General features: G+C 36.2%; 1 protein-coding gene across 2 annotated transcripts in view; it reads left to right on the top strand.

The window, feature by feature from the left end:
• LOC131696149 (phospholipase A2 inhibitor beta-like) overlaps positions 1 to 22,394 on the top strand; it is a 51,765-nt gene extending 29,371 nt beyond the window's left edge. The window contains exon 2 of one of the 2 annotated variants that reach the window (XM_058984687.1): positions 20,768 to 22,394. In XM_058984687.1, the coding sequence (XP_058840670.1) occupies positions 20,768 to 21,955 (1,188 nt within the window). In that variant the 3' untranslated portion in view covers positions 21,956 to 22,394. The remainder of the gene's footprint in view (positions 1 to 20,767) is intronic. The other variant, XM_058984689.1, reaches the window with a different exon arrangement.
• The last annotated feature ends 1,227 nt before the right edge of the window (positions 22,395 to 23,621 follow it).

The following is a 23,621-nucleotide window of genomic DNA, read 5'->3' as shown; positions in this document are numbered from 1 at the left end:
AACTGTTTTTTTACGCTGAAACCCTTAACCCTACCTCCCCCCCCCCTTAATAAGGTTCTTTGTGATGTCTGAACAGAAAACGAAAACTGCGCTGAGCACCTCAAATCGTGTTCGTGATATAGTTCACAGAACAAGATACGGCAAATCAATCACACCACAAAAAATAACAGATCGCGATAAGGCGAAGAGAATATACAAGTACAGTAGGATACCGTTTTTGGCAACAATATATTTTTTGTCAGTTGCCAAAACTGGAACCGCGCCAAAAATGGAACCATACCTTAAAAGCTTTTATTTTCAATTTGTTACTTCATAAATGTTACAAGAACATTAATTATATAAGAATATGCGAAATGGAGTGAAATAATATAAAAAAATCAAAAAAGCAAATTTAATTCGCTATGCCCGCCTCCATAAAATATAATAAATATAACTCCTATGTTTGGAAATAAAGTCAAAAGTGATATCCATTATTACAACAAAATGTGTATTGATCATTTTTTTAAAGATTTACTATGAACAAAAACAATGTTGCCAAAAATGGAACCCATTTGTTGCCAAAAACGGAACTTTTTTGCTGCCAAAAATGGAGCATGCCAAAAACGGAATCTTACTGTACCATGATAAAACTGCTGATATCATTCCCAAATCATGAACAAAACGAGGAACATAACGAGAACCAAACATGTCCAGAGAACAACAACGGTATCAGATGATTCCTGATTCCTGAACAACGGTAACCCAACTAAACATGCGAATGTAACGCCATGCATATACAATGTATATTATACATGTATGTATAAAGTTTTTTGAAAACACAAATATTTTCAAATATTTATATTGAAGGGAGAAAGTTTGGAAAAGCGTGCAAAGGGTCATATGAGCAAGCTTAGAGTTTACCGGCGACTTAACCCTTTGTCTGCTACCGTAGGAGTCAGGATCTTTTTTCATTAGAAATGCGAATCGCCTGAGTCTACAACATGTCCGGACAAGCGTAAAGTAACTTGTTACTTCATGCTGTCGGAACCGACCGGTTCGTGACCGACCATCTTACGTTCCAATGAAACTTTCACATGTTTCACCGGCATGGAAGACTTAACATTTCCCACAGTCAATAAGTGCCTTAATTTCAAATATTTTTTGTTCGATTACTGTACAGAAAAACTATCTGAGAACGAGTTACAGAAAATGAATACTTCTGTACGAAAAAACATATACTGAAAAAAATATTGTGTCATTTCACAAAAACAAAAATTTATGTTAAAAATTTAAATTGCAAAAAACTCATTTTTTATTTTTTTTTGTTGACAAAAAGAGAAAAGAAACATTTTGAATGTGATTACATGATGGAGAACTTATCGGTAAAAAAGTTTTTGTAACCATAACATAATATATGTTTTTAAATGTCATACTAATTGATATACAAAACTATAATTTTATTACAGAATAATTTTATTACAGAATAAAGTTTTAAACATAATTGTAAATCAAAATGCATTTAACAGAAAGCTAATTATGCTCTTTTTTCAAAGTTATTCGCATTACCCTATCATAAAACGTCAACGATCAATTGTTTATCGTTTTAAAGACGTAATAGATACTTTTTCAGTGTATTTGGATTATAGAGAAGCTTTCAATAAAAAGTTTTCCTAACAACAACTTTTGACATACTTTTATAATTCATACTATTTGCAGTCAAAAATACATTGTCACTTTGAATGTGATTTTATTTATTTATTTAATTATTCATTTATTTATTTATTTAAATACACTATTTTAAATCAAAAAGGCTCATAACTAAAATTTTCTGAAATGTAGTAGTTCTCAGGATATTTTAAATTTTGGTTTTGACAATACAATTATTTTGTTTTATTACTACCTTTTCATAAGTTATTCGCGTTTCTCCATCAACAATAATAGGTTTTTCGACAGGCCCATAAATTTTCCAGTTGCATTTAAAATGGTTCTTAGAATTATATTCTGTATTAAAATTAGTGTTTTGTATGTCAATTAGTATGACATTTAAAAACATGTATAAACTTATTGTTACAAAACTTTTTTATCGAAACTTTTTGTGAAAAATGATTTTTTGTTAAAAAATTAAACAAAAGTTTTGTTAAACATGAAACAAAAATTTTTTCAGTGAATATTTTTTCGTACAGAAATATTGATTTCCTCTAACTCGTTCTCAGATAGTTTTGCTGTATAAACTACAGTAATACAGTAATCGAATAAAAAAAATTGAAATTAATGCGCGTAGAAACGTCTACGCCCTTTTGAAAAATTGCTCTTGTATGACAATATTGCAATTGGCAGAGAAAATCATGGAGATTCTTAAACCGAACACAACTGCAAAGCTTCGTTCGAAGCGACGATGGTCATATTTTGCGGTCGGCTCATGGAATCCCTAAGTGATAATTAGGGAAATACTTCAAAGTATGATTAGGGGCCAAAGTTATGGTTTGACGTATTTGCGAAGTATGAAGGAAAAAAATAATGAAAGAAAACCTACAATGTAGGTTTGTGCTACAATCATTCGCAATCAACGCAATCATTTTTTCTCGACTAGCATTCCACAAAAGGACGAAGAATCGTTTGTTATTTGGAATGGCCAGCAAAGAACTATCTTGACTGAACCCAACGATGCAAATGGGAATTACACGCTGGAATGAGCTTATCTTTAGAATATGTCAGCTGAAGTTTACAGTCCAGCCATGTAGATGTTGAAGATTTAATTTCTAGATTTGCACTCATTCGTTTTCTCTGTGACTAGTTTTGCTGCACCCAAAACACTGGCAGTGTTCTTTCCTATGATATGTCAAGTAGCTGAAGTTATTTGGAAGGCTGTTACAGATGCTAGGAAATGTACGGTATAATTTATGAATATGGTCTGTGTGTTTTTAGATATCAATCATTCCACGTCAGATTAACAACCAATTTTTTGTTTTCGTAAAAAAAATATTCGCACTGTTTAGCGAAAAATCTTTTTTTATATGATATTTTGCTTCATGTCATGATTCTTTAAACTTTGTAAGTTTGTTACCATATAAAATTGAACATTAACTGAAAAGGCGTAAACTATTCGGCGTATGGGAAAAATTCAAATATTACAAGTTGAGTATGTGTATAAAATATTTAAAGCATCAACCTGGAAATTACGAAAACGAGGGTCCTGTTGCTTCAGGAAAGACAGCAGACGCTTTCTAGACACTCGTTCACGCAAATTTCCAGGTAAATATTTGATATAATTATTCCGTACTGTGATCACCGCCGAACAGGCGTACCACATGGAACAAAAATACGCCAGATGTTGTTTTAATACTTTAAAATAAAATACGTTGTTGCACTAGCGTAACCTCTTTAATGGTTCATGTGATAGCCTTCGTCGATAATATTTTTTTATTTTGATTATTGAGGTTTTAACTTTAGGATTATTCGCCTCTTTTCAAGATAGAAATATCTATTTTTGAAAAAAAAAACTCTAACCCTATGTGCGGGGTTGGGAATCGAACACAGGTGACTACGCAAATGTATTGACGTTATACCAGGTATGCTAAAATGAACAACCTTGATTTTATGCATGTTAAACATCATTTTTCACTTTTTCATTATCTTTTGGATGTACTATTTCACAATGCTATCCATCAAAAGAAAAAAAAAGTAACAGAATACATGCATTTTCAATGAAATCTGAATACTATTTTTATGCAGATTACCCCTACATACGCAGTTGAGGGAACTGCACACCTTTTGTAATATCAATATACTTATCGAGAAGCCTGCCCTGATTCAAACATAGCGGAGTAATTTGTCGTCGTTTGATAGAATCGATTGCTTCATTTCAAAACAATCGTTACTTTACGTGGGATTCTATGATGACCGGACTGGAAATGCTTTCATTATGGAAAAAGGCCACGGAGTGATATGCTACCAATAATATACCGTTACTTACCAAGAACAAAAACCCTCCCAAGACGTTGGAACTCCGCCCAACCATCGTCAAGCGGAACTTGATGAAGACCCAAAACACTGTGGGAAACTGAAAGCAGTTTATGACAAGCCTACGTTCTGCAGCAAATAAAGTAGATCAAACAAAATGGCCGACAATTCGGATTCGGTTAACCGGGAGCTTAGGTGAAAAGTTTTTCCGTATTTAATACTAATTAAACTTCAAAAAGAAATATAATTAATTATTTATTAATTTTTCTATCAACTTGCGTGCAAAACTTTGACCAAATTTTGATCGCAACACCCTTTAGTAGTCTAATTGGATATCGGTTAAACGAAACCGAACGAATGAACCAATTTTTTTCATTGAAATATTTGTAAGGGAAAAATATTATACGTTTTGGAATGGAAAGGGTTTAGTTTATCTTTATTACAACCTTTATCGACAATCGCATGTATGATTAGAAAGGGTTTAGTATCCATTCCAAAACTGCGATTAATTCGGCGAAAAAATATTCTGAAGCTTCAATATTATTTCAGAAATGTAAGTTTCTGGCTTGCTTAACGGCTGTTCTAAGTAGACTGCTGAATGCTTGTTGGAATATTGCTTTTTGGAATTTTATTAACAAATTTTTATGTAGAAATATCCTGAACTGGATTTTGACTAAGATTCATTAATTAAGAACACGTGCTTTGAATTCTACTGTACTTCACTGTACTACCAAAAAGACTAAGTCCTGGGTAAGAACTCCGTGTTTTTAAAAAGAGATTCTCTTTACCTTCGTTACTCCGTTACAAATTAGGTAATCCTTACTCATTTTTATCATGATGATGTCCATGTAATCTATTATTTCTCTGACCACGAAGCTATAGTATCCTCTTCCTCTGGTACATTTCTTCCCTTTGCTTTTCAGTTGGCCAGAGTTGAGCATCAAACATTGGCCAGCTTTCTAGATTCACTCAAAACGTAAATACTCGCACTAAATGTACAGCTCACTATTCTAATGCCACTAAATTAATCCAATTAAAATTATGGTTGCACGTAACTTTCAGTTGACTCAGTCTAGCCAACGATAGCGCTACGATTATCCCTCGGCACCGGTTCTGTATGCAGTTTACTAAGCATGCCACGCTGCAAGCCTAAAACAAACAATAGAAGGAAATCCACCCCCAAAATCCTTTCAGCTTACGAAATGTGCATACAGCGGACAGCTACATAAAGCTAAATTCGTGGAATTCCACTTCCACCATTCTTCTGCCGGTGCTGGTGAAGCTTTGAATTTCAGCTTTCGGACCTTACGAACATAAACAATTGAAAAACTAGAAGTACGCTGGCCTGTACTGTATATTTAATTAGTTTTTCCGGCTGGCCCCCGCTTGTTGGGTTATTTTCTCTTTCCATGTTGTGCATCAGTCGTCGCACGTTGAGCAAAGTTTTCGTTTTTCCGTCAAATTATTTCAAATCGCTCAGATGCAGGCAGAGCTGCAGAGCTGCTCATGACGACTGCCCTATCGTTCTCGTACCGAAATCAGTACCTATGCAGTTGCAAGCATCCACGTTGTGCTTATTTTGCAAAGGATTTCTGCACTATTTGGATTGGATTTTAAAATAGTTTGAGCGAAGTTTAGTTTGATCAGCATAGCAGTATCACGGGCAACATAAACTTTTTTGTTTTCCATTCAGGATATGCTAATGGCAGAGGGCAGAATAATCAGAATAGTTACGTTTTCAAATAATAAAAATTGAACAATGGCACTACACAAATTTACGTCAGTCGTGCGTCCATTGGTTTCGGTTACCATAATTAAATATCCAACACTTGAAGCGAAAACATATCAAAGAAATACAGTGTGAGGCATACAGCAGCGAGATTTCGTCGCTGTTGTGCTATCTTATGACAAGCGCCATTTTGCACATTTCGAGAAAAACGATTTTTAAAGTTTGAAATTGAATATCTTGAAACTTATAAATGGTATAAACAATTAAAAGAAAACAAATGATGCTTCTATCTATTCTGCATTAATCTCTCAAATATTGCGAAAATCGGTTAACTACATTGCGAGTTTTCTTTAAAAATGTAAACAAAAGTCGGTCTCACACGTCTCATAGGTGTGTATTGATAACATAATTTGTATGGCATGTCATAATCGTGCATTTAAAATTTTCCATAGAAAAAAATCATCAATTATTAACTTTTATTCATATCTTTGGCTTCATTTGGTCTATAAACAATCGGTGAGATGCATTTGGAAGGAAATGAGTCAGGGAATCTAGAAAAAATAGTTATTTTTGGTTACAGTGTTGCCAAATATGCTATATTTCCAGTTTAAAACTTAAATTGCATTTTTGTCACAGTTCGTGCATTTTTGTTTCGAAAATGATTATGCCATTGTGTTTATCAGATAGTTTTACATATAAAAACATCTCATACATAAAGATAATTTGAGCGAATCCCCAGACACAGTCATTTGAAGCAAAAAATTTAAAATTTCTCAGCGCGTTTCTCGCTATATCTCAGTAACCAAGTAGAATATCAAAATTCTGTAAACGCCACTTTGTAGAGATTTTTTAGACAAGTAATGTGGCGTATCTAACTCAGTTTACCCCAAAATGGCGTTTGTCATAAGATAGCACAATAGCGACGATTTATTCGTTTCATTAGTACAACAAATTGTTGAATTTAAATTCTTATCTTCATCAAACCCACTAGAATAAGTAAAAAAAATATCTGAGATGAACCGAATTAATCTCGAACCGATAGTCTACGATAGTTCGCCATGCTTTTTATTTGTAGTGATCGAAATAATTTGGCGAACTAGTCCAATTCGGACCTAGTAAGGATTGAGCTTTAGAACTGCAACCTGTCAACCGATTTGCAAATTTTTATTTAATCTTGGTAACCTGATCAGTTAAATATGCCCTTTTTTATAAATTAGTTATGGAATTTGCGTTTCGACTTCTTATCATTATAATCTAATACTAACTTAGGGACAGGGCCAAGCTGGCGCCGAATTGATGCAAGCTCCAAAAACCAAAACACTTGTATTCGTGTTTCTGAGGAAATTTCCTAGTGTTACGTGATGTTTCGCAAGAAAATAATTAAATCATTTAATTAACAACTAATTAAATCGTTTAATTAATTATTATTACCAAGAAAAATTTAGCTATTTAGCGTGCAAAATTACAAAAGAGTGCTCTGAACTACCAGGAGCCCCTAGCAAATACACACAAAAACTGAGAAATCTTGAGCGTTTTTTCAAAACATCATATCTGCAATGAGTTACTCACTTTGTTTACTTTCTCTTCTGTTAATAATTCGGTCATTTTAACATTTATCCCTCAACTCTTTGCATAATATGCTAGTTAAAACCACCGTCTTTCGATCTGTACTGTAAAATAAGTGAAAAATGTTATAGTGACGCCATAAAAATCGAAAGAGAAAGTAAACAAAGAGAGTAACTCATTGCAGATATGACGTTTTGAAAAAATGCTCAAGAAATGTCAAATTTTGTGAGATACCTATAACATAGCTACATGACAGCCATGAATATATGTATAGGCAGTGTTTCCATAGTGGAGAATACAGCTGATGGTTCGAATTGACCAGCGGTCCCCATACCAATTCCATATCAACATTTGAATAGGGCTAATCGGATTTGTAAACAAACTTTTGTTTTGCTGATTTCTCCTAATTTGTTATCATTTCAACTTAGAAAACATTTGAAATTGATTCTACCAAGGATAAAGATGTTGATTCATGTGTATTTTTCATGAAATTCAACTCGGTAGCGGAATAATGAGCGAAATAAGTTTGTTTACAAAAGTCTCATTAGCCCTTTTGAAGAATTACTATGGAATTGTTATAAGTGCATCGATCAACATGACTTCTTTTCGCAAGAAATAATAAACCACATTCAGGGTTTTCCATATATTGAGTTCTACAAGATGACGACACGAATAAACTCATGATCAATATATTTCATGTTTGACAATTTTCTGTGGTTTGTTTTCTTCGTCAGCTTCGTGAGTTTGAGTGCAACGGATGTTCATCTGTTGCATTCGAACTCACGTAACTACCATGTAAACAAACCACCGAGTATTGTCAGACAAAGTTCATCCGGCTCATTTTGAGGGGTTATGTCGGATGGTGTGAAACCTAATAGAGTAGAGTGGGGTCAAGTAGGTCAGTTTGCAATGCGATGGTATTTTTGCACTGATTTTGATAAACAAGCACTCGTTGGGAAGGTTATACATCTGGCAATATTTGCTAAATATTTTTCAAGCTAAATCCAACAAGGCGTAGGTATCCTTTTTCGATGTTTTTTGACGTAGGACTACGTCTTTGTTTTCGATATAGGGGTGCACGTTGCAAATTCCACAAAAATAATATGTAACGAAAAGTGGTCCAATTTTAAACGCATATAATTCAGCCATCTCACGATAAATTTTCAAATTTTTTGCGCATATCGCCCCGAAATACTTCTAAGAATAGATTCCAATAGATAAATCTAAAGATTTTTGATATCATGACATTGAAAATTTAAATAATGTACAACCTAGTCAAAATATCGCGCATTTGCACACAGAATATAGCGCTTCCCAGGTCCAGCATGACAGATTTGTGTACCTAGCGCGCTACGCTTCTATGAATGAAGTCATCATCGACTATTCAAAGAACGGATTTGGCCGGACAAGCTCAGTTGCCTGTTGAACGGAAGGCGGAACAGATCACTGCGCTGCGTGTTTTCACAGCCAGTGTATTTGTGTATTATTTGTTTTGTGCTCGTTTCCAGCACACTTTTATGTATAATTATTCGTACACAAAATCGTTTGTACATGCGAGCTCCATTTGCAAACACGGTTAACAAAGTGTCGTGGTATTAGTTGTCTCTTTCGCTCTACTCATAATAATCAGCGTTGATTCATTTTGCTTTGTATGCTTGGGTTCAATGTTTGAGGCGAATGTGTCTAAAATTTGATTTTTCTTCACTGGTCCGGGTTTTTTACCACACACGATCGAAAAGTTTTTACAAGCTAATCTTATGCTATAAAGATTTATTTCCAGATATTAGTTCGGTCACAGTTTTCTGTCTTCTATCTTTAGATCTTCTCAAATAAGTTTAATCGGATTCGATCACCTACTGCAAATGAAATGACCTGATAACCAAGAAGGTTTGGTTCAATATGTAATATTCAATGTTGATTGGTTGTGATTAAACCATACGTAAGAAATATATTTGATTTATTATTACTATAAATGTACTAAGAAAATAAATATTTTACATTAAGTAGTATAGTCCTACGTCTACAGCTCGCGCAACCCCATTGGGCTTGTAGTTTTTAAATGTGGGGGTACGATAGGTCATTATATTCGAGATTTAATAAAACAATGCACATACCTAGAAAATCAGCGGTTTAACTTTAACGTGAGGAGTATGAATACTTCAGATTATTTAAAAATTAATAACACAAATAATAAATGGAATTCATCGACGACATTCAGGTAAGAAAATGAGGAAGTGGCAAATGATGTGTGAAATCATGAAACCGCAGTAGGAAATGTCGAATGAACATGTTTTTCTGAGTCTGGTTTTGTACTTGCAAATGACTTCTTCGGGATCCTTGTCATTGCCAGAGCGTGGAATTGAAGTTGTGCATTCTGGTTCACGTGGTTGCTTATCTGATGCGCTTTCATTGATAACGAGCACTTTCCTTTCACACGAGCACTTAATGCTTCGAACGCATCCTTGAATTGTTTAGAGACTGATCGAATGCTGGCGCGATCTTGAACAAATGCAATAGCGTTTTTTATGTCCTCTTCACTTTGGTGTTTTTTGCATGAAATTACGCACAATTTTCCTGTCAAAATCATTCAAATTTACATTATATTAGTGACCTATAATGCCCCCAAACGGCTGACCTATCGTGCCCCAAGCGTACGTTTCATATTTATTTCCGATTTTTTTTTTCAAAAACAAGAATATCGAATACTCGCGTTCAGTCTTAATTTTTATGTAAGAAAAAACTCACTTGTTATTTTTTTCCATTGATTAAATGCATTTTACTGAAGACGAAAGACAATGCGTTTTCGCAGATCAACACGCGAAAACATAAACGATTTTATAACTAATACAGTTGATCCACGGTAACAGCCGAAATGACCGTCGTCAACGATGATCTCTACCGTGTATTTAATTCACGCAATATGAGCGACCTCTGTAATAACATAACAAAGACTGTGCCTATTGTATCCCCATACCTGTGACCCCATTCCACAGTGCACAGTGGTCCCAAAGAGCAAAAAAGAGGGTTTTTTTAGATTGCGTCAAAACGGTTGACTTTAGCAATATGGTGTCTTTGAGAAAGTTTCTTGGAGTAGAACCCCCCTTCTTTCTGACTTATCAGATTAATGATTAATCACCCTAATAGTGAGTTACGAAATTTATTTTCTTCAATAATTCAGATAGACAAATACTTACTTCAGCAAAGTTGTAGAGAAACTCGTTACAAATATTTTATTCGAAGATTTCAACTCTCTATCTTTTAAGGTTTTTGAGATATGAGACATTATTTGTAAAAGGCCCCTTAAAAACAGTTTTTTCATCATAAGTTTTCTTCTAGATTTTTTCCATTATTTAAATGTTCTAGAACATTGTTTGGACTATTAAACTGCATTACTTTGCCGAAGACGGAAACTTGCTATCGCTAGTATGTGTGGAGATATTCACATTTTTTTTATTGAAAATAGCTCCTTTTCCAATGCCGATAACTTTTAAACGGGCAAAAACGGGTAAACCACTTCGTAAACAAATTAAAGTGCAATAGAAGCAAATGCTGGAAAAATCAGATCTCCCCCAAGGCGGCCCTCTATGGAAATACTAGAGCTGAAGTTTGTCTCATTCCGTCATCAAATGCAATTGATTACTCGCCGTTTGGTTACACTTGCGCCTTTGTTATGAAGTAGGCGCAAGGGAATTGTCAGTTTCCGGTATCGGGCGTATGTATTGAGTTTTTGAACAACTGTAACTTTTGACCCAAGCAAACAGAAGTTCGGATAATACTTAAAAAGCACACTTTAAAATTCACAAAAAGTTCTTAGCGAACTTTCAAGCTGCTCAAGCTTTAATAGAACTGCTTAACTAATAGCGGGTTAAGCATAAAACATAAAACATAAAACGTATTGCAAAATTACTTAAAACGAGAAGCTTATGTAGTTCCTTTATATCAACTTTTGGTTGCTTGGGTATTTACTCAAGACGTGCTTACAAAAGTAAGAAAGGATAATTATTACGACTTTAACCCTTTATTTCAGAACTAACAGTAGGGGATGGGTGTAGCGTAGTTGGTAAATGGATGGCCTTGTACGCAGCGCACCTGGGTTCGAGTCCCGACCCCGCACATAGGGTTAGAAATTTTTCATGAGATTTTTCTAACCCGAAGAGGCGAATGACCTTAAAGTTAAAACTTCTATAATCGAAATAAAAAAAAAACTAACAGTAATATATGGTGATGTATTTAATGCCGGAACAGCTCTAGTATGGACAAACTTAGGCTCTAGTATTTCCATAGAGGGCTGCTGATTTTGCTGATTTTTGTATGGAAAAGGTAAATAACATGATAAAGTAAACGCACCCTATTCATAGGGTTCTAGAGTGCCACGCACCAAACCTTTTTATCTTTATGGGGCATAGTTTAGACAGTGAAAAAAATGCCTGTTCGTGCATTTTGGTTTGCACCTTTCTTTCTTATACATAGTTGAAGTTGGTGTAAAAAAATGTAAAAGTCTTCAATAACTTTTAAATGAATGAGTATTTTTACATGCAGTCTTCGGCAATATTATGTAGTTTTGATACCTACACATTTGTCTAGAACATAGTTTGCACGAAAAGTCACAATGAAAAAAGTTATATTAAAAAAAAAACTAGATTTAAGGGGGTTGCCATAGAAAACGCCTTATAAATCGACAATCTTTAGTCCTACAACCTCAAATTCTTCAACAAAATTCTTCACTATGAGCATCTCTTAAACTTTGTCGAAGACACCAACTTTCTACCTCGTCAGAGTATAAAGTTATTTTTTTAGTTAGATCATAGTAAGCCATGCCTAATTTCAATTGTTATCAGATTGTGGGGAATATTCATACGAACAATTCCTCCAAAGACACCATGTGAATATATTCGATGGTTTGGCCTCTAGTGAATTAAGTTCACGTTTTTGGCGTTTCCTACCACTGTGCATTCTACTCTATTATAAGCTATTACTTACTGTCCCAATATTGATACTTCCCGCTATCATATTTATCAGTGTTAATAAGTAATGAATTTCCCGAAAATCTAGTTCTGGTCCGCTTGCCGGATATACCATTATACAGCTGATAATGGAAACAATTATATTTATTAACAGTGATCGATTTTACCCTGGGGAGGGATTATTATTGAATTATAGTTCCTGGCTATATTATTATGCTGAAGCTAAAAGTACTGTTTCGTTATTTTAACAACATATCACGAACTGCAACAAACAAAAACCTTACCGTTAGCTATTTCGAAGCGTGCCTTCAATTTAATTAATATGTATTTTACACGCTTTAATGTGCATACTGTGTTGGACGTTTATTCGTTTAATTTACGTTTTCGTGCTTTACCCAGCTGCCATCTATGTTTGAACGTGCGCTTCTTTTAGAAATTACATGTATAATTAGCATGAGTAGGGAAAATGACGATCAGTTGAAAAATATTGCTATAAAATGTTTGAAGATGATAATAGGGCCAGCGACTGCATTTTAACAGTCCTACTGCTAACCACAAAGTGCACATGCGGTCCTGCTATAGATTATTATAGATAAGTGTGCGTAATGTGAAATGATGTTGAATTAGGAGCGTCTTACTTCATATGACATTTTGAATACAAAAGCCCGAAATAAAACAACAAGAACTTGTTTCATATAATACATCTCAAATTCATATTTCACTCACTAGAATAAAGATGTTTTTTCTGGTATAGTTTAAAAGTGATCTCTCTGAGATGTAGCTTTGTATTTCAAAAAATAATTAGCAGACCGATTTAGCCCTTAGTTAGACACGAAATCTAGAAACGGGTTTTACGACCTGTTGACGTAGAACTACACTTCTATGTACAGAATATGTTGATTATAACATTAATTTACTAATTAATTAACTTACTACTTCGGGTTTTCCAAAAAATTAATGCCAATGAAACGCACATTGATCTTATCTGTTTTTATATATACCTAGATGGAATAAGAATGCGTGCGTACAGAACGTTTAACCCTGTATAAGGCTGTGGCAACTATATTGCCACCTTTCCGTTTAGTTCATAACGCAGTTAGAAGAAATAACCCATACAATGCGCAACCGTGCTTAAGATTCGCGTATACCTATATTAGATTACATTGAGGGCCAATAGAAGTATCAATAAAATCAGACACCATTTGACTGAAAATAAACTGAATTGAACCTGACTGAATATAAATAGGACACATCATTTTAAACTACAGCTTTGAAAGGGTAGGCTTACGGTAAAAATCGAGCTAACTAGGGCTCAAAATTTTCGATACGTACAAGCCAAACAGCCGTGATTTAATTTAACCTAAAACGCAGTTAACGGATGTAAAACCATTCACTTAAATACGTGCGAATGTTTCAAGGTGTGCCCCAAAGCTGAAAACACTCGGCTGAAATGCTTTTCACTTTTGAGACAGTCGGCTTGTTAGATATACCATATCGTTGAACAGTTGAGACACTTGAATTTGTTAGATGTACAATATCGAAAACAAAAACGTGGTTCTACATTAAAATGATACACACTTCCTTTTGCATTGTTTTTCACAGATTTTCATTAGTTCGTTATTTCGATCTGTTTCCCTGTGTAAACATATGATTTTCAATAAAATTCGTTTGAAATGTTGAAAACAAAGGTGTTTAAACTGTTGTCAAAATCGGACTATAGTGTTAAAGTAGTAGATACAAAAAAAAAGTACATAAAATATGAAACAGGTATTTCTCCAACGGAAAAATTAGATTTAAAAATTATTGATCTTCGGAGTGATGTTCATGAAACTAATCTATTTGCCATTAAGTGTTATAAAATCCCCAATTATAATCGATTATTTTTCTAGTCAAGAGGCTCAAAACAAAATATAAATATATAAAAAATTTGAGGAAAATCTGACAATATCGAACTAGAAAAAAAAACCTTCCATTCAATGCGGTTTGTCCGACAAATGCGACAACCTAAAAATCTTCGCCTTTATGGTTGTGAGACTCACTTTGAATAATTGTGAATCAGGAAAAAATCTGTATAAAATTACCGGCTTGGGTTCCCCGACAACGATAACACGATCTGTTGTTTCGTTGTACACATGCTCAATAAAAGTTAATCAATATTACGAAGCTGTTTTGCATAGTAGCAGCATAGCAATCACGTTTCGTCTTGTGCTTCCCACAAGCTGCCATCTGAAAAGGCTCTAGCAAAAAGTTTTATGTTTGCGGAAAATGGAAAATTGATTGCACTGCTAAAGCTGTTTTTTATAGGCATCATCGGGATGATAGGACGTATTTTTTGCTCTGTTATTCGAGAGCACGTGCAAACAGTGGTTTATTTTCCCCCATCAAACTTCCAAAAAAGGATCATTGAGCATAGTTTGTAAATTGTAAACGAGCAAGCTGGCTGATCAGAATTCAAATCTCATTGAACTGTAGACTAATGTCAGGTAGAATTTGCTGGAAATCATGCTTTAATCCTAGTGGTGCAATCGTGCTTTTCTCGTTCATGAACGTTAGGATTCTATGCTTGGTTATGTGGAGCAAAATACATTTGAAAAATGGATTTTACAATATGATTTTACTAGGGTGACAGTTATTTTTGCAATGTTGGAATTTTGTTCATCGACCGTCATCAGGGCATAAACATGTTGGGAAAATTTGATCAACATTATAAGAAGAAGGATTAAATCGGGGCCATGTAGTCAAAGTTCAAGGACATAAAATGGGTCTGAGAATTGAGTTCGACAAGCCTCTCGAAGTTTTCCACACTAATGGCTTCAAGATATCGGATCGAATGAGCAATCGGTATGAAAGTTCCTAAAACCGATTTTTAGCGGGAGCTCGCCCGACTACACTTCAAGACTTATCGTAAATAAAAATAATATAAAAAAGTATAAAAAGGGGCTTAAACATGAGCCCAGGGGGAAGACTCATGTAGCAAATTCAAAATGTCAATACATCACCATGCGAAAAATGCATGTGCTTTCCCGACAACGAGTATAGCAAAAAGTAGGCAAAAGACCATAGTAGTGCAGCTTCTCTAATAGAATATTGACAGAAACTGAACTAAAAGCTTCCTTAATGTCCAAGAAAACTGATGCCATCTGCTCTTTGCAAACATTTGAATTTCTGTTAAGAGCAACGCAAGGCAATCGTTCGTCCCTTTGCCTTTGCGAAAGTCAAATTGTGTATCTGACAGTAAGCCATTTGTTTCGACCCAATTGTTAGGGTGAAACAAGATCTTTTTCTCGAATAACTTCCAATACAGCATAGTACTGCAATTGACCGATACGAGTTGTGGTCGGAGGAAGGTTTTCCTGGTTTTTGGATGGCGATGACACTCACTTGTCTCCAATTATGTGGGACAATGTTACCCTCACGAAACTTGTTTAACAAATTCAACAAGCGTCTCTTGCCAGAGTCTGGCAAAATTTTCAACAAGTTGAATTTGATTTTGTCTGGACGGCGGCTTTTTTGTTACATGATTAGGAGAGTAAGTGAGAACTCCAGCATCAAAAACCTGATCCGGTGACGGATCCAGGAGAAGGGTTCGGGGGTTTCGGAGGAAAGTTTATTCTGAAGGCACCAGGAAATTTTTTTTCGGGAGAAAGTCTGATGGTTGTGGACCTGATGGGGGAAGGCTGGTGTGTGATGTGTAAGTGGAGGGGGATACTACCCCTCACCGCATAACCCTAACTACGCTCCTGTCAAAATACACAAAAACCTATATTAAAAAAAAATTGACCGGGATTAGGTTGACGACGTTCAGAGTGATTGCATAACCTTTCTAAAGGAGCAAGGGAAAAATGTGATTTTACTGTGTCGCCGCACTCTTCAACCCGTAACTCCGGAACCGGAAGTCGGAATTGAATGAAATTCAATAGCAACCCATCTTTCATTAAAGACTAAGTTTGAGAAAATCGGTTCGTCCATCTCCGAGTAACCGATGTGCATTTGTTGGTCACATGCATACATACATACACACATACGCACACACACGGACATTTGAGGAATTCGACGAACTGAGTCGAATGACATATGACACACGGCCGGGATAGGGTTGGCGATGTTCAAAGTGATTGCATAACCTTTCTATAGGAGGAAGGCAAAAAGGTGTTTCGTTCGCGGTAACAAGAGGAGACGCGGCGCGGTAGATTTTCAGTGTCGGTTCGGAATCCTGGCGAAATTGAATATCCCACGGCTTGAACATTCCACGCTCTCGTTAGTAATGTTACGGTTTCACATACGTCGCCCCAAAGAGTGCTCATAGATGTTTCCCTTGTTAGTCTGTCAACGAACCGGCGTCAGTAGCTACATTTTTTTGTTTTTATCAAACTCTTTATTTGCGTTTCTAACGTCGCTTACTGTCTATAGCTAGCGTAGTTCTGGAAGGCCTTATCCGAGACAGCCTTCCCCAGGTATAATTTTGAGCACTGGTTGTCCCACCAAGGATTAGGAGAACGTTTTAGGGTGTTCGCGCCGGGTACTGGTCTAGTCTGAGCTTGATTCGCGCGGTCGAGAATCAAGCCAGCCAAGAAACCTGTATTCTTTCTCCGGAGGAACTTCTTGAGTAGAATCCATTTTGTCGCATATTGCAGCAGCACTTCAAATCAATGTTTTATGTGAAACGAAATATTGATTGATCCCGATGACTTTGATCTGTTGTTGATTGAGATTACAATAGGTAGATGGTCACTATCGTGAGGCACACATATTGCCTTCCACGTGCAATCTAACCGCATCGATGTCGAGCAGAGGGACAATTCTAAGGCATTCGAGCACACTGGTGGAGCAGGCATCTATTATATTGAAGCCGTGTTTGAAATTATCTAATTGAAGTTATCGCAAAAATCGTGAATTATGGAAGACTGGTTATCATCATAGAGGCAACTCTGTGAGAGTTGTAGTCTTCTAAAAAAGTCGCGGTGCAGACAGGGATTCTATGAGAGAACATTAAAGTTTCTTTGAGGTTGCTAACGTAGCTTTCTTTTACATTTCTACGAAAGAATGCTTGGAAGGTCTCGCAAGGGAACGTTTTAGACTATCACCGCGTAGTTTGGACGTGCGACATACCGAGATATCATGCAGACTCTCTGCACAGTAAGGACACTTTTCAGCATTCTTGCTTCCCGAATTAACCACGTGATTCTCACCGCACTTTCCACAGTGTACCTTATTGCTGTAATAGGTGGCTGTGTGGCCCAATTGTTCACAATTAGAGTAATTCATGACCCATGGTACAAAAAGACGAACAGGCAAGATGATATACCTCGGTATAGCGGTACCAGCGAACGTCATTCGATAAGAGTTTGATTGAGACTACCCGATCAGAATGAAATAACAAGATTATAACAGAACACAATTTTTGTAACACATTGTGTTATAAATTAGGCCTCGTTAGTAGTTAAAATAACAGAAATTTATAACAAGTAACAATGCGAGATATAGTTTTGAAATATTTCTGTTGCGTGTTTCTGATCGGGTATATTTCCATTCTACCTTCCGCGATTAATACTGAATTCAAGCGTATGCAATCCAGCATTTTACCGGCGCAAAAAAGCGGTCTCTAAAACACTCAATCTCGTATTGCATCAAATCCTCGCATATCAAACTCTTATCGTTGACAACACCTTCAATTTCTACCCTTACCGCTGGAATATATACATTATAGTCTCGCGTAAAGTGATCAGAGTAAGCAATATCGTTTGCCTACTTTGATCTGGCTTCTTCTGCAAAAGATCGAGCGGCTTAGTGCTCCATCAAATTTTACAGGGTAGGTTAAATCATATCTCGTAGATCGTTCTCTGTATGTGAAATTAGGAAGTAACGTGTCATATAGCTTCATCAACTTGTCGGGTGTACCTCAAGGGAACAATCTCGGACCGTAGCTTTTCTCTTTATTCTTCAATGACGCCTTTTATGTTATACCCCCAGGGTGTACACTTATATGGTGTACATTCAGAAACCATTACTCTCACGTTATAGCACAGGCAAATAGAAACCTTGGCTTTATAATAAGAATCGCCGAGTTCACTGATCCATATTGTCTGCGGGCAGTGTATTTTTCACTTGTTCGGTCTGTCCTGGAAACTTCCGCAACCATTTGGTCTAACAGAATTGAAGCAGTACAAGCAAGATTCCTCCGCTTTGCTCTTAGAGCTTTACCGTGGCGTAACCCAACAGAGCTACCACCATACATCGATCGCTGTCATCTGCTCGATATGGAAATTCTGGCAAAAAGGCGAAATACATTCAGAGCGGTATTTGTTGGGATAATATTGGCTGGCCAAATGGATGCCCCAGATATTCTCTCACAAATCAACATCAACGTACCCCCCAGAAACCTTAGATCACGTAGCTTTTTAAGACTCGACTTTCAGCGCACCGAGTATGGCCAGAACGAACCCATAAGGGAGATGTATAATGTTTTCAATACTGTGTATGACCATTTCGGTTTTTATGTTTCTAGTGAAGTTTTCTAGAATAGACTTAAAAGATTGACTTAGCTTATAAGATTATGTTAAAATATTTCTGTAATGTTATTGTAATGCTGTGTAACTTGTATGTAATTTTGTTAATCTGTAATGTGAGATCATTGTAGATATTGAAAAAACATACGAAAAGATTATGGGTTTTTACGCGCATTCGAGGTCTGCTTCTGAAGTGAACCTTGAATGGGCTTTTCCCCTACAATAACAACAATAAACTCTGACCTTGTTCGAACAGACCACCCAAACTGTTCAAGCGTTACGGTACGAATGAGTCGATATGTGTGATTAGTTAAAGACAGAAATGGTTTTTAGTTAATGTATGAATGAATAATAAAAATCTACAAGAGGTAACCCCATGGGGTTGCACGAGCTGTAGACGTAGGACTATACTACTTATCGTAAAATATTTATTTTCTTAGTACATTTATAGTAATAATAAATCAAACATATTTCTTGCGTATGGTTTAATCACAACCAATCAACATCGAATAATACATTTTGAACCAAACCTTCTTGGTTATCAGGTCATTTCATTTGTAGCAGGTGATCGAATCCGATTAAACTTATTTAAGAAGATCTGAAGAAAGAAGACAGAAAACTGTGACCGAACTAATATCTGGAACTAAATCTTTATAGCATAAGAGTAGCTTGTAAAAACTTTTCGATTGTGTGTGGTAAAAAATCCGGACCAGTGAAGAAAAATCAAATTTTAGACAATATAATCACATTTCATGTATAGACCAAGCATTCTAGTTATATTTTCCCATTATTGTAACTTTCCTAAAGTACGCATACAAATATAGCGAATACAGTGGTCAAAATCATATATCGAAACTATAAATATACAAGAATCGATAATGAATCAATGAATTGATCGAACGTAACTAATAAACTTTCGTTGTGCAATTTAGTAACAAATTAGATCCACCTACCTACACATTCGCCTCAAACATTAAACCCAAGCGCACAAAGCTGAGTAGAGCGAAAGAGACAACTAATACCACGACACTATGTTAACCGTGTTTGCAAATGGAGCTCGCATGCACAAACTATTTTGTGTACGAATAATTATATATAAAAGTGTGCTGGAAACGAGCACAACACAAACGATAGCATAGTGTTTGAACAGACAAGCTCATTCGCATTCACTGTGTAGCGTACCTCCACAAACAGTGTAATGGACTTCTAACTCAGCTACATTGGCTGTGAAAACACACAGCGCAGTGATCTGCTTCGCCTGCCGTTCAACAGGCAACTGAGCTGGTTCGGCGAAATCCGTCCGTTTAAATAGTCGATGATGACGTCATTCATAGAAGCGTAGCGCGCTAGGTACACAAATCTGTCGTGCTGGACTAGGGAAGCGCTATCTCCTGTGTAAATGCGCGACATTTTGACTAGGTTGTTCATTATTTGAATTTTTAATGCCATGATATCAAAAATCTTTGGGTTTATCTATTGGAATCAATTCTTAGAAGTATTTCGGGGCGATATGCGCAAAAAAAATTGAAAATTTATCGTGAGATGGCTGAATTATATGCGTTTAAAATTGGACCACTTTTCGTTACATACCATTTTTGTAGAATTTGCAACGTGCACCCCTATATAGAAAATAAAGACGTAGTTCTACGTCAAAAATAACAAGGCAAGATAAAATACTATCTATTCTTTATTAAATTTAAAAGTAATATCACCGATTAACAGACATAGCACTCAAAAGGTTTTTAATCGCAGAGTAGAATGAAATAGAGTTTTACAGTCAGATATCCCTTTATCGCCATATAAATTAGCTTTCCGGCAATCGTGTCATTAACTACATTTAGGCAACCTCCTGATGCTCCAAAACGATCTCAACTGAATTTCAAAATGATGTGCATTCAGCGCACTACAATACTTCTGGAGGGTTGAACCAACCACTCAACATCACTAAAGCAGGGAATAAAAAAACAAAATTTTGGAATCATTGCAGAATTTGTTTCAATTTCTCAAATCCATCACATCTAATACAAAACACTCACCACATGTTGTATCTTCTCTCTTTTCAGAAAATTCTAAAAATGTCCAACCTACTTAATGTTGTTTTCCTCCTGCTTGCACTGGTAACGTTTTCAGCCGCTAATGATTGCGGGGAAAAATTTCGTGGAAAATGCAGTTGCGGTACGCAAATGTACAACTACCAGACGCGCTACGTTGTCAATTGCACCAATGAAGGCTTTCGAGATACGGCCGTACTGGAGTATCTGCCGAAGCAGACAGAGGTTGTTATCTTTTCCGGAAACTACATCGAAGAGCTGCCTTGGAACGTTTTCGGTGCCATCAATGATCTCGCGAATCTTACCATCGTCGATATGAGCAACAATCACATACGTGAGATCCGTGGAAAAACGTATCATCACGTACCGAACGTTAAACGGTTAATTCTAAACCATAACAATTTGAGCATTTCCCGGTACGACGATGACGAGTATAATCACCACCATCCGAGAGTGTTTTCGAACTTTATCAATCTAATGGAACTGCATTTGACGAATGCTTTTTCCGATAACACATCAGCGGAGCTTTCGGCGGATCTGCATGATATCTTCGTTAGCAGTAACCTAACCAAATTAGTGAAACTCCATCTCGAACAGAATGAGATATCCAGATTCAACGATAAACGCGTGTTTTGTGATTTGCCAGCATTGTTGGATCTGCATCTTGGAGACAACCTGCTTACAGCGATCAATTTCAACATCACCTGTTTGAGTAGACTTCGTTTCCTAGATCTAGAACGTAACAAATTCGAAGATCTGCGACCACATGATTTGAATATGTTGGATTCACTTCAAACACTTCCCGACCGATCAGTCAATCTGATGGTCGACTTCACATTCAACCCGTTCAACTGTAACTGCACTTTAAACCCACTGTACGAGTGGATGCGCAAAACGAACGTGACCGTACGGAATCGTGAAAATCTCATGTGTTTCCGTAACAAGAAGCATCAGGAACCTATTCTGTCGCTTAATATGAAAAAATGCCAGAAGGCACGATCGGGAAAGCGGGATCACACCGTCACACTGGTGTTTGTATTGATCTGTCTCAGTTGTATTCTAGCAGGGCTCGTTGGTTCATTGATCTACATGAGCAAAGACAAACTGAAGACTCTGCTCAGTCCGATGGTGGATCACGTTTCCAAGAAAGTGCAGTATACGACTATCAAGGATGAGGAAGCTCCCGAACAGTATGTATGATGCAGCGTAACGATCAGGCAGGGAAGGTGTGCGCCGCGTGTGGAGTGTGTGTAAGCAGCGCATGAACAGAAAGACAGTGATCGAGGTGGAACCACGAAAAAGGATCTAATCATATCTAAGTGTAGCTAAGCTTAAGCCAAGTAATGTAAATAAAAGAAAGAGAATTTTAACTTTACACTATTTAAGCGAATTCAAATGAGCTACTAATGCAACTAACGCTAAAAGCAGGATTAATTAATTCAAAAGACATCGTTACTTAAAATGACCTTAGGTTCCCTAGAATAGGATAAATGTTTTATCTTAATTTTTTGTTAAGAGTAGTGTCTAGCAATACGATAGTAATATTTCCAAAATAGTAGATAAATTAAGGAGACGAATGGATTGATTAACCGAATAAATTTTTCAGGTTCTTTAATGCGCGCTAACATAATTGTTTGAAAGAAATCAGATAAAATATTTTATAGGTACTTTTCTGCAGCTATATGAAAGTATTTCAATGTTTTCAAGATTTTACGACACATAACAGCTACCATTTTTGTATCATCATTTCATTTGATTATATTTTTATATGTTATATGCCTTATATAATATATTGATAGAGCAAAAAGTCCTATTTCAATTCAAGGCTTATGAGCATCCATTGGTTTAACGATGAAAAACAAATCACTCTCAACAGTTTGCCAACTAACTACCCTGGAGGTGCTCCCAGGCTGTCGGTGTCGGGCCTTTCGTCAAACTTCTTTCAGTAGGATAAATTTTGTTGGCATTCAAAACTTTTATTAATTAATAATTCTCTTCATTGAGCACACGTACACACGGTCGCTCTATTCTATGCTCTGTACACACGTACAGCCAATAGAGAAGACAACCCTTAGCCCGAGCCATAAATTTTGATTCCGGAACATGCTCGGGGTGTACTAAGGCAGCAAGCAAGGTATATTATCTGGCTAAATTTATGCCAACGATGAGCAACGGATGTCGGTTAGGTAAGGCGCAATCCCAAACGTTACGTTGTCTATATCGATTTAGTGCCTCTGCTTGTTATGCCACCGAGTCCACTACAGTTAAAATTGTATTAACCGTTTTAAGGTGCTAAATGGAGAAAGTTTCTTCGAAAGTTTATCGGGACGGTCCCATCCCGCATACTTGATAAAGGAAGTTCCTGTAGTTAAGTCAAAGTTTGAGTGTGATGAAATTCATTCGGCATTTAATGAAGAAACAGGGTTTGTGTCAGTTCAGACGTGCAAGGTTTATCGGAATAAAATTTAACTTTACACAAAAAATATCAGGCTTATTCTGCATTGCGATGGAATGATTTTTCGAACAAATGTGATTCGATCGAGTCGGACCCCCTTTTAATTCTGCTGTCGTTATTGAGAATGTAAATCATATTCGTTCGAAAAGGCGACCCGTCGTAATGCAAAATAAGACAATATACATATAACGTAATTGTAATTACAGTGTAGTGCGTTGCAAATAATGAGAGAGTTATAAAGGTGTGAAAGTTACACCATGCTAAGAAAAAAATCGGTTTGAATTGATTTCTCAACAGCTTGGAGAGATATTGTAAGCTGTTGGGAACGGATGATCTTTTCCCTTTTTTTTTCAAAGAAATGTATAGAATTCGCTCAAACTTCCAAGATTTTTTTTGAGGCCCGGAGGGCCA

This window comes from Topomyia yanbarensis, unplaced genomic scaffold (genome assembly GCF_030247195.1).
Source record: "Topomyia yanbarensis strain Yona2022 unplaced genomic scaffold, ASM3024719v1 HiC_scaffold_8, whole genome shotgun sequence".
NCBI classification, from domain to species: domain Eukaryota; kingdom Metazoa; phylum Arthropoda; class Insecta; order Diptera; family Culicidae; genus Topomyia; species Topomyia yanbarensis.
This window is presented reverse-complemented; position numbering and strand designations above follow the sequence as displayed.